Source organism: Narcine bancroftii, chromosome 6 (assembly GCF_036971445.1).
Source record: "Narcine bancroftii isolate sNarBan1 chromosome 6, sNarBan1.hap1, whole genome shotgun sequence".
NCBI lineage: Eukaryota > Metazoa > Chordata > Chondrichthyes > Torpediniformes > Narcinidae > Narcine > Narcine bancroftii.
In genome coordinates this window covers 38,465,472-38,477,637 of record NC_091474.1, presented here as the reverse complement: position 1 = coordinate 38,477,637, position 12,166 = coordinate 38,465,472, and the positions used below count along the sequence as shown (strand labels likewise).

Here is a 12,166-nt window from a genome sequence, read left to right as displayed (position 1 = left end):
ACTCCTACATTCTCTATATTCCTCAAGGGATTCACCTGATTCCATCTGTCAATACCTTACATATGCTACAAGTTACTTCTGCAATGCCCAGCAAAACACATTGTGGAAAACCAGTGATAGTTACTGCAGCGATTATTAATGAATTTAACAGTGATCTTGTATTTTAATGATGTTACTTTATATAAAAACCACATTCATTACTGACTGAAAAATGCAATGAAAGCATGATTATTGATGTTGATGCTATTTGCGTCACCAGGAAAATGTTTGAACCCTTAAAAAAAAGTTGTGTGCTAATGCATCAAACAAAATAAACCAAAGAGCTCTGATATTTTTAAAGACAAAAACTGTTTTAATTAACTTAAAATAATTAACAATAATACGAGGGAGCCAGTAATAAATATTTGAGAGAATTTGAAACAGTGATTAAAACCTTTTGGTGACATCTTGTGGCTACAAAATGCATATCAGCATTTTTACTTCAATTCTTTATACCTTGATGAATATTTAAATGTTGCTTTTTTGCAACCCATTTCCCTGGTAAAACATTATGACAAAGATTCTAGAAATGAAGAATCACTCAAACAACAAAGTGCTTTTTTTAAAGGAAAAGATGAAGAAATTGTTATACCAATGTTCAGATCACCAAATTGTTATTCAGAATCCTAATCCTCATGTAACTGTCCTGAAATACAAATCTACAGGAGAATGTCTGAATGTTAAATATTTATATTTTGGAATTTTAAATCCAGGTACTTGCTTTGATCTAAAATGCAAGGTTGTGTTGCTAACTAGACAAGTTTCAGTTTGATAGTTTGCTTTCATGGGTCCATCTCCTTAATTTCAGAATTATGTTATCTTCTGTAAAAACTATCTATGATGAAATGGCCCTTTCCTTTTGAATAGATTGGATATAATTGATTCTGATTATTTTTCCCCCCAATATGATGCACTGAATGGTTAAAAACTAAATATTTCAGTTGTACCAATACATTAAAATGTAACAAAGGGAAATGCTCACAAGACACAGCTTTTAAATACTTACTATCAAGCTGCCAAAACCATTGTTTTCACTTTATAGTTTGTCATATAATTTTAGAAAAGGATTGCAGTTTACTTAGTGATACTTGATATCAGCTCCAAATCAAAAACAGTTTGATATGTTAAGGAACAAAAAATATATTTTTTTTTATATGTTATGATACATACTAATCATTTGCATACCAGGGTTTCTACACACTTTCCAAGTAGTGATTTTTATTTTGTGAACCTTGCGAATGACTGCTAATGTCCCCTGGATGCACACATTGCCTTGAGCAATATAGATCAGCCCTTCTCACAGATTACAATAATTTGCTATTTATAGTATGTACACAATATGCAATAACTGAATATTCTTTAGGGTCAGTGAAAATTGCTTCTTTTCTGTGAAAATATATTCATATTGCTCATAATTATTTTCCTTCTCAATTCATTACAGCCAAATAAAATGATCACAACTTTTTAAGAAGTCTAAATATGTTAAAAGAATGATAAACATATTATTTGGAAATGCAGTCTACAAAACCTAATGTATTCTGACTATGTATTACTGGAGAATTCACACCTCAGCTAATTATACTGTGTGCAAAAAGCAATGGAATGGAGCAATTTCACATCAACTGACAAATACAATCAACCCTTAGAATGAGAGGAAACTATTGCTGAAAGAAGCACAAGTATTACAGTTACTGAAACATGTTTACTGTAGTACCCGTCCAATACAACCAAAAATATATTGTCAATGAATGATAAAGCAGTTTTATTATTACATCCAACTAACCCAAGCTTCTCTTTCTTAGTTTAGGTTTTATTTTACTTTTACTTTATTCTTATCTAATATACCATATTTTATATATTTTACATCCTCCAAAAATAAATTGTTTCCTTTTCTCACCTGCCCTTAGTCGCACTTTGGAAACAGAGTCCGGCTGAACAGATTAACATTGAAATGGATGAACAGCAACCAGAGGGCCAGTTTTTCATTCATTTGTGGCCTGGATGTTTGAAGATTGACAAGGCTACATCACGGATGCAAGCAAGCCAATTTCTGGCCTTATACTGTAATGTAATTGAGATGAGTCCTGTTGACAACCTTATGCACAGTCCAACCACTGACCTGTGGAATAATCTGCCCAATGGCGTATCAAAGTTTAAACTGCGACATGAATGTTTTTTTTTTGGAAAGTTTTCTCTAGTCAAATGCATTTTTATATGTAGCCACACATCACAGAACTGGTTACTCACACCCACATGCTCATGTATTCTAATAATAGCTGTTTAATACTGCAATTGAATGACAAATTCCTTGAGAACAATTGAAGCTGAGAAAGGGCATCAATGAGCAAAGTAATTTAAGACACAAGCTGTGTAGGTGAGCATTCCCCTTCCTAGACTTTTCAGTGTAACTTCCTATCCTGTCTCCAAAAGGAAACATTTTACAAAAACCATGACCAGGAATTGGATAGAAAGGTTTGCTAGCTGCATGGCAATATTATACATTGAGAAGAGACTGTGATTTACTGATAAAAAGCTGTGATGGGTTCATTGCGTGACTGCTGGCTATAATTGATGCTCAGGAGTAAATGGTGATGACTTCTCTGCCCCCGCCTCGAACCAACAGCACCCGTTCCAAGCCTTCTGTCAAAACCTCCAGAAATTCCATGTCTGCAGTAATTGTCAAAGAAAAGAAATCCCACTTTCGCAGGCATGAACTGAGACTAAAAAGCAAAGAATGTGGACCAACTGCTCCGGTTTCCTCCAACTGTTTGAAATGAACCAGTGGTGTAGGTTAATTGCATGTAAATTGGGTAGCATGGACTCGTGGGCTGAAATGGTCTTTTGCCATGCTGTATGTCTAAATTTTTAAAAATTAAATTTAAAATTGGAGCCCCTAACTTCAGTTTGCCAATCACGCAACACAATGCATCAGGCAATTCACTTATCTGGCACCCATAGGTGCCGGATACCAGAGGTTTTACTGTATTTACTTAACAATCATCTTTTGATTTTCATCTGACAGGTCAAGGAATATAGCCTCTTACCTATAGCAGACTAAATAGACCTTTTCCACTGTACCTCAGTACATATCTTTTATTCAGACGCCTGACAAATTTTGCATTAATCTTGAGGAAGGGCCCTGGCCCAAAACGTTGGTCATCCTTCCATAGTTTCTCTAGTATGTTGGTGTATTTCACATAATGATAAATGAACTTGAACTCTGAGCCTTCATAATTACCTTTTATCTCTCTGCCTCACCTTCTCAATATCTGGGTCTGTTCATTTTTACTCACTCTTCTTTCTTTCCATGCATTATTTATCTTGGTCTTACTTGCCAATCTTTCCTTTTGCGCGGTCTACTCTACGTTGTGATATGATGTAGAGAAGAATTCAGTACCTCGTCAGTGAAATAACAGAATTAAATCAGTGTCTGAAGTAAAATTCTACATCTCTAACCTTCCTCCTCAGACGCTGCTTTTCTAATTTGAACTATTCATTGCTGAATGAAGAAGTTACAGTTGTTACGTCTCTTAAGGAAGGATACAGTTTTCATCTCCATTCCGATTTTTAGGAGGTCCAGGCATGTTCAGGAGGACCAACTTTGCATCTTGAGACTTCTTCACAATGACTTCATTCAGCTTCACTGCAGTGTGCATCCGCCGGACATTTGATTGATTTCTGATTGACAGAGGAAATCATTATCCTTTGCACTGAAAGTTGTCAAAGGCTGGTGATTATGCAAAACTTCAGCTGTAACTGGTAGCAATAAGAGAACTACATTTAAAGTGAAGCAGGGAATTAACAATGAATATTGTTTTTGTTACAGACACACAACAATACCATCAGGTGGGTCCACTGCTGGACTAGCTAAAACTAAAAAAAATCAAGTTGTGTTAAGTTTTTCCTTATAAACAACACACTACATCACTTGAGGAGTGGAATATGTCATGAACTGAGGAGTGGAGTGAAACAGTACAGCACTTTTCCCATTTGCAAGAGGGAAGTTTTGCATCATGTTTTCAGATGGTATGTCCCACTCTGTAGTTTTTGTTACCCTTTGTTCTTTTGCCAATCCTCAATTCCAGAGCACTAAATAACCCAAATGAAAAATCATCACTGCGGGCTAATAAGGCAACCTTCTCAGTAAAAAGAGTCCCTCATTAACTTTAATGTCAACATACCATAAGATGTTGCTACGTAAATGGGCAGAGAAAATGTACACCAGTAAATGCCACTGTAACAAAATCTACCAAAGGATAAAGAAGGAATAAGATGGGTAAACAATAAATTGGACTTACAGATTCTCCCACTCACTGATAGCAGATAGAAAGCGAGAGAAGGTAACAATTAAAATGGTTACTGACACTTGCAGAATATGAAAGATAAAGCAAAGTATAAAATCCTAATATTCACACAGGAATATTTCCACCAATATAAATATATCAGTTTAATTTTATTTACCAGAAGTTTAGTTATAAAGTTTAGTTATCTAACTTGCCAGTTTCTCTCTTGCCTGAACCATTTCAGATTATGCATACTCACGGTTTCATGCTGAAGAGGTCCCGAATTTCTTCTGGTGTAACGGGTCCTTTGTTTTTGTTTCTGTCTCCTGCTAATTTTTCTTTTGTCCAGGTCATGTGAACTTTCTCTCCAGGTGTGCTCACCTCATCAGCAGGTGACTGAGAGGCAATTGACTGAGTGGAAGCGGTTTTGTCAAGAATCAACTGAACCTGAAGCAAGGAAAAAGAGAATATACCAGGAACAAGTAGAGTGGCTGGTGGCATGATCTGGAATGGGGTGAATTGGAGGAGTGGAATTCTAAGCATGTGAAAATTATATTGGGTTCTTATCAAAGTCATAGTTATTGTCTATCTCTGATTTTCCTGAGAAGATGGAGTCAAACAGACTCTACTGAGAATTTCAGGATTTACAAGCATGTCAGATTTGGGGAAAATGATGTTTCTAAAGCTTTTACTACTTTTGTTTTTGATGGCAAGGACCATAGCACTGGGAGATTCAGCACACAGTCTTACATAGGAACATAGGAAGTAGGAACAGGAGTAGGCCAAAAATGGCCCATCGAGCCTGCTCCGCCATTCAATACGATCATGGCTGATCTAATTTATGACCTAACTCCACCTACCTGCCTTCTCCCCATATCCCCTAATTCCTCTCTCATGTAAAAATTTATCTAACCGAATTTTAAATATGTTTAATGAGGCAGCCTCAACCACTTCCCTGGTTAGAGAATTCCAAACATTCACTACTCTCTGGGAAAAACTATTTTTCCTCATCTCTGTCCTAAATCTACTTCCCCGAATCTTGAGACTGTGTCCTCTCGTTTTAGTTTCCCCGGCCAGTTCAAAAAACCTTCCTACATCTATCCTATCCATACCCTTCATAATCCTATATGTTTCTATAAGATCTCCTCTCATTCTTCTGAACTCGAGTGAATACAATCCTAGATGATTTAATCTTTCATCATAAGTCAATCCCTTCATCCCAGGGATCAACCTAGTAAACCTCCTCTGGACCGTCTCCAAAGCCAGTATATCCTTCCTCAAATATGGAGACCAGAACTAGACACAGTACTCCAGGTGCGGTCTCACCAGTACCTTATACAGTTGCAACATTACCTCCCTACTTCTGAATTCAATTCCTCTAGCGATGAAGGCCAACATTCCATTTGCCTTCTTAATAACCTGCTGCACCTGCAACCTAACTTTTTGCGATTCATGCACAAGCACTCCCAAGTCCCTCTGCACAACAGCATGCTGTAGTTTTTCACCCTTTAAATAATATTCAGCTCTTTTACTTTTCTTGCCAAAGTGGATAACCTCACATTTACTAACATTGTACTCCATCTGCCGGACCTTTGCCCACTCATCCAGCTTAACTATATCCCTCTGCAGACTCTCCACATCCTCATTACAATTTGCTCTTCCACTCAATTTGGTGTCATCCGCAAACTTGGCTACACCACATTTTGTCCCCTCCTCCAAGTCATCAATGTAAATGATGAACAGTTGTGGGCCTAACACTGACCCCTGTGGCACCCCACTTAGCACTCTCTGCCAACCTGAAAAACTCCCACTTATCCCGACTCTCTGCCTCCTGTCAGACAACCAATTTTCAATCCAGGCCAATATGCTTCCCTGGACTCCACTTTCCTGTAACTTACTGATAGGTCTCTTGTGCGGCACCTTATCAAACGCTTTCTGGAAATCCAAATATACAACATCAACCTCTATCCACCGCACCCATTATATCCTCAAAGAATCCTAACAAGTTTGTCAAACAAGATCTTCCCTTTCTAAAACCATGCTGTGTCTGCCTGATTGAATCCTTACGTTCCAAAAGTTTCACTATTTCATCTTTAATGACGGCTTCAAGCATTTTTCCAACTACAGACGTCAAGTGCAGGTAGTTCAGCCATCTCACAGCTGCAGCGATCCAAGGTCAACCCAGACTATGGTCCTGCTTTGTGGGATATGGAACATAGTCCAGCACAGGGACAGGACATTCAGCACATGACGCTTGTGTAGAACAGGATGCCAAATTAAACAAAGTCACTTCTGCCAGCTTATGGTCCATAGCCCTCCATTCTCTGCATATTTATCTGTCTAGTGGGAAACGTCTTAAACAGTACTATCATATCTACCTCTGGCAGCTCATTCTATCCAACACTGAGTAAAATATTTGCCCCACACACCACCTTCAAACTTTCCCCCCTCTCACCTTAAATGGATATCATTAATTATTTGAAATCTTCACCCTTGTAAAAAAGATTCTGAGTATTTACCCTATCTATGCCTCTATTTTATAAACTCTTATGAGGTCTTACCCCAATCTCCAATGCTTCTGAGAAAACAACTCGCATTTGACCAACCTCCCTTTAAATACCATACCCTCTCAGCCACGCAGTGTTCTGCTAAGTCTATTTGCCAAAGCCTCCCCATCCTTCCTGTAATGGAACAACCAGAATTACAACCGATACGCCAGATGCAGTCTAACCAGCTGCAACAGACTTCCCTACTCAATGGCTTGACCTTTGAAGGCAGGCAAGCCACACCTTTCATTAACACTCAGTTTAGCTGCACAGTCACTTTCAGGGAGCTATAGACTTTGACTCTGTGCATCACTGCTGTTCAGAATCCTGACAAGTACTGTGATTTCTCTCCTTACATTTGAACTCTCAAAGTGCAACTCTGCCATTTCTCTGCTTATATCTGGAACTGCTCTATATCCTGTCATATCCTCTGCACTATCCACTTACATATTCAGCAGACTTTCTCGTCTACCCATTCCCCTTTTCATCCAAGTTATTCAGATATAATGACAAACAGCAGTCCCAATACAGATTCCTGCAAAACACCACTACTCATGGACTGCCAGCCAGAATGATCCTTCCGCCACTACCCTTTGTCTTCTATGGGCAAGCCAATGTTGAATACAAACTATCAATTCACCCTGGATCCCAATGCATCTTTACCTCCAGCATCAGTCAATCATGAGGGAGCTTGTCAAATGCCTCACTAAAGTCTATACAGACAACATCCACTGTCCTACCCTAAACAACCACCTTTATCAGCTCCTCAAAAAACTCATATCAAATTTGTAAGACATGACTTGGCATGCACGATTGTACCTAACTGGCCATGCCTTTCCAAATCCTATCTCCAGTAGCTTCCATGGCACTAATGTGAACTATGGTTTCCTGGATTATCCCTTCTTCAACAAAAGGAACAACATTGGCTCATTTCTAGTCCTTTATGACCTGTCCTGTTGCTGGCAAAGATATAAAAATATTTGTCAAGGCCCCAGTAATGCTCTCTGTTGCTTCTTTTAATGGTCTGAGATTTAGCTCATTGATTTAAATGATCTCTAGTCCCACCTACCTGCTCCCTGACCATAACCTTTCAATCCCCTCATATCCACGCACTTATCCAACCTACTCTTAATGACAAAATATACCCTGCTGCAACCACCTCTTCCGGAAGGTCATTCCACTCAGCCACCACTCTCTGAGTGAAGAAGCTCCCTCTCATGTTACTTCTGAACTTTTGCCCCCTAACCCTTAACTTATGTCCCTTCATTCCAATCTCGCCTACCCTCAAGGGGAAGAGTCTATTCACATCTACTCTATCTATCCCCCTCATAATTTTAAATACTTCTATCAAATACCCCCTCAACCTTCTATGCTCCAATGAATGAAGACCCAGTCTACTCAATCTTTCTTTGTATTATAGATACTGCAAACTAGGCAACATTTTAGTAAATCTTCTCTGCACCCTCTCTATCTTATTGATATCCTTTGGGGGCCAGAAATGCACTAAGTATTCTAAATTTGGCCTCACCAATGCCTTGAACAGTCTCAACATCACCTCCCAGCTCCTATATTCTATGCTTTGATTTATAAAGGCCAGCATACCAAAAGTCTTCTTTATCACTCTATCCACATGAGAATTCACTTTCAAAGAATAATGAACCGTTATTCCAAGATCTCTGTCCCTCTGCATTCCTCAACACCCTCCCCTTCACTGCATACATTGTGTTTTGATTATTCTTCCCAAAATGAAGCACTTCACACATCCTCATTAAACTTCATCTGCCATCTCTCAGCCCACTCTCCTAAGCAGTCCAAATCCTTCTGCAGTCTCTGAAAACAATCTTTACTATCCACTGCTCTCCCTATTTTTGTATCGTCTGCATATTTACTAACCCAATTTACCACTCCATCATCCAAATCATTAATGTAAATGACAAACAACAAGGCACCCGACACCGATCCCTGAGGCGCACCACTCGTCACTGGCCTCCATCCTGACAGACAGTTATCCACCATGACTCTCTGGCATCTACCTTCTATCCATGGTTGAACCCAGTGCCTGAACCTTCCTTACCAACCTTCCATGTGGAACCTTATCGAGGCCTTACTGAAATCCATATAGACTACATCTACTGCACTACGCTCATCACCTTCAATAAGATTTGTCAAACATGACCTTCCCCGCACAAACCCATGTTGGGTGTCCCTGCCCCTCTAGGTACTTATACATATTATCTTTAAGAATATTTTCTATCAGTTTACCGACTACCGATGTCAAACTTACTGGCCTATAATTGCTGGGTCTACATCTGGAGCCCTTTTTAAAAATGAGGAACCATGTTTGCAATTTGCCAATCCTGTGGCACCATGCCCCCCTCTAGTGACGGTTTAAAAATCACTGTCAGTGCCTTCACTATTTCCTCCCTGACTTCCCTCAAGGTCCTAGGGAAAATCCCATTGGGGCCTGAAGACTTATCCATCTTTATATGCCTCAAAAGTTCCAATACCCCCTCTTTCATAATCCCTACATTTTCCACATTCATCCCTTTTGCTTCTCTTATCTTACATGATTCCATATCCTTTTCCCTAGTGAATACCGAAGAGAAGAACTCATTCAATATCTCCCTCATCTCATTCGGCTCCGTTCACATTTGATCGCTCGGATTCTCTAAGGGACCAATTTTATCCTTCACTCTCCTTTTGCTATTTACATATTTGTAAACTCTTCTGATTTACTTTCACCCTGTTCAGTATAGCCTCCTCGTACCTCCTTTTCACTATCCTAATTTCTTTCTTAAGCTTCTTTTTACCATCCATGTACTTTCCAAGCATCACATCTATATCTTGATTCTTGTATTTAATGTAGGCCTCCCTTTCATTTCAAATCAACTTTCTAATCTCCCTTGAAAACCATGGCTCTCTCAAACTTTTGACTCTGCCTTTTATCCTAACATGAACATAAAGATTCTGCACCCTCAAAATCTCACTTTTAGAAGACCGCCAATTCTCCTCTACCTCCTTCCCATAAAACAAATCAGCCCAAACCTCTCCTTTCAAATCCCTTCCCATTTCTTCAAATCTGGCTCTCCCCCACTCAAAAAGTTTAATCTTTGGACCAGACCTATCCCTTTCCATAATTATATTGAAATTAATGGTGCCATGATCACAGGATCTGAAGTGCTCCCCAATACACACCTCAGTCACCTGCCCTATCTCATTCCCCAACAATACCTCAATGTATTGCTGCAAAAAAAACTATCCGGTACACATTTTACAAATTCTAATCCATCCAGCCCCTCACTGAATGTGTTTCCCAATCTATATTAGGAAAATTAAAATCCTCCACTAACACAACCCTGTGCTTATTACAAATCTCAGCTATTTCCTTACACATTTTCTCCTCTATTTCTCGCTCTATAATACACCCCTATAATTGTAACTTCTCCTTTTCCATTTTTTAATTCCACCCATGAGCCCTCCAATCTATCTCACATCAGCACTGCTGTAATATTTTCCCTGACAAGCAATGATACACATTTTCCATAATCACCCCTTTTGCTTCTCTGAGCCTACATGATTCCATATCCTTTTCCCTAGAGAAGAACTCATTCAATATCTCCTCCATCTCTATCACACCCCTCCAATTCTATCACACCTAAAGCAGCAAAATCCCAGCTGCCAGTCACATCCCTCCTGCAACCATGTCTCACTAATTGTCACCATGTCATACTGCCAAGTGTCTATCCACACCTTCAGCTCTGTAACTATGTGAGCTTTTCCCAGATGTTTGACTTTCATTCCACACCCAAAAACGTTAATTATTAGGTGAATTTTCAACTGTGTCTTGTCTGAAGGGGGTGGAAAGAAAACAAAAGTGGATGTCTGAGGTTTAATGAGCATGTGTGAGAGAATAGGTTACAAGGAAATAATGGAAGGATGGGATTCATGAGATCCAGCATGGAGTTTATGGCCTGAAGAGTCTATTTCTATGTTGAAAATAAAAATTAAAAAAAACAAGAGTAGTGTTTGCTGCAAAATGTCTTGTACACAGTAAGCACAGCAACATTAAGTCCACCAGTAGTGGATGGGGTTTCAAAGTAAGGACAAGAATGTAATAGAGAAACTGTGAAAAGAAGACAAATGGTAAAATGACTTAGAGAAAGAATGTCGATAAAACATTGCCCAAGTTGTCAAGAGGTTGCTTTCCTTATCTGTTCAAGATGAACTGTCATTTCACTAGACTCTTTCTGTGGGACAAAACATATTTTCAAAGAATCTCATGTTATGGCTATATACTAAGGGTTACTTGGTAAATAAGAAAATGATGCTACATAATAGGTCTTCACTATCCTTAAGTAATCTGTAACGGAACCAAAAGGAGCATGAGAGGCTTATTATTAAGGTTAATAAAGCACTACAAGAGTATTGTGCACAGGACCACTGAGCAACCAGGGTACTAAAGCGTTTTTTGATGTTGCAGAGGTATTATTCAATCAAAGCATGTTCATTGTGCAGTCAACCAAGGACAGTGAGACTCTCTTTGGATGCATGCAAAGCACTAGTATGTGGCAATTATCTTTGCAAAATCTCTCTCCAATATTTCCCTTCATTCTCGATGGTATACAAAAAAAGGTAAGGCTCTGCATTATCCTATCATCTTGCTGTTCGAGAGCGAGTCATGGGTTGGGTGAGGAGAGTGAAGGCGTTTAGTTGTGAAGCTCTTGCCACTGTATTATGTGGAGGGTTGATGAATCATGGGTTAATTTTCTTGCCCATATATTTCTTATGTCCTTTTCCACTTTCAAATTCCAGTTCCAAATTGATGCACAATTTCATCATTTTGTTTCTGTCAACCCCTGTATCTGTTGCTCATAGATCCTTCAGTCTGAACCATTAATGAGGATGGAATGACCATTTGGAACCACTAATCGTTTGCAACAATCAGAATACCTCTTCTTCGGGTTTCTCTTCGGTACTTCCCTCCTGCTCATCCTGAGAGCTCAGGCGCAGCTTGGCTTTCGCTGGGTGTTTACGACGAATGGAGCCACGTGACTCATCAGTGATGCTTTGAATCTGGGAAACAGAGAAAGAGACAATGGGGTAGATCTTCCACAGAACAGTGGTTTCTTTTGTTGAGGACACGGGAGACATCATTGATCCTCGATGATTGATTTTGTTTTGTGTTAAGATATGTCATATTTTCTCCTCTTTAATAACTTCCACTCGAGGAAGATGTGAGGGAATCCCAATTTTGTTCCCAGGTCATTCATTGGATGGACCACCAATGTGCCCAAGATC

General features: G+C 39.2%; 1 protein-coding gene across 1 annotated transcript in view; it reads right to left on the bottom strand.

Moving 5' to 3' along the window:
* Positions 1 to 388: 388 nt before the first annotated feature.
* slc12a5a (solute carrier family 12 member 5a) overlaps positions 389 to 12,166 on the bottom strand; it is a 715,472-nt gene continuing 703,694 nt past the window's right edge. The window contains exons 22-25 of the mRNA XM_069884657.1: positions 11,819 to 11,941; positions 4,582 to 4,769; positions 3,584 to 3,717; positions 389 to 2,706 (exon numbers count right to left, since the gene is read on the bottom strand). Coding sequence (XP_069740758.1) covers positions 2,615 to 2,706; positions 3,584 to 3,717; positions 4,582 to 4,769; positions 11,819 to 11,941 — 537 coding nt within the window. The 3' untranslated portion in view covers positions 389 to 2,614. The remainder of the gene's footprint in view (positions 2,707 to 3,583; positions 3,718 to 4,581; positions 4,770 to 11,818; positions 11,942 to 12,166) is intronic.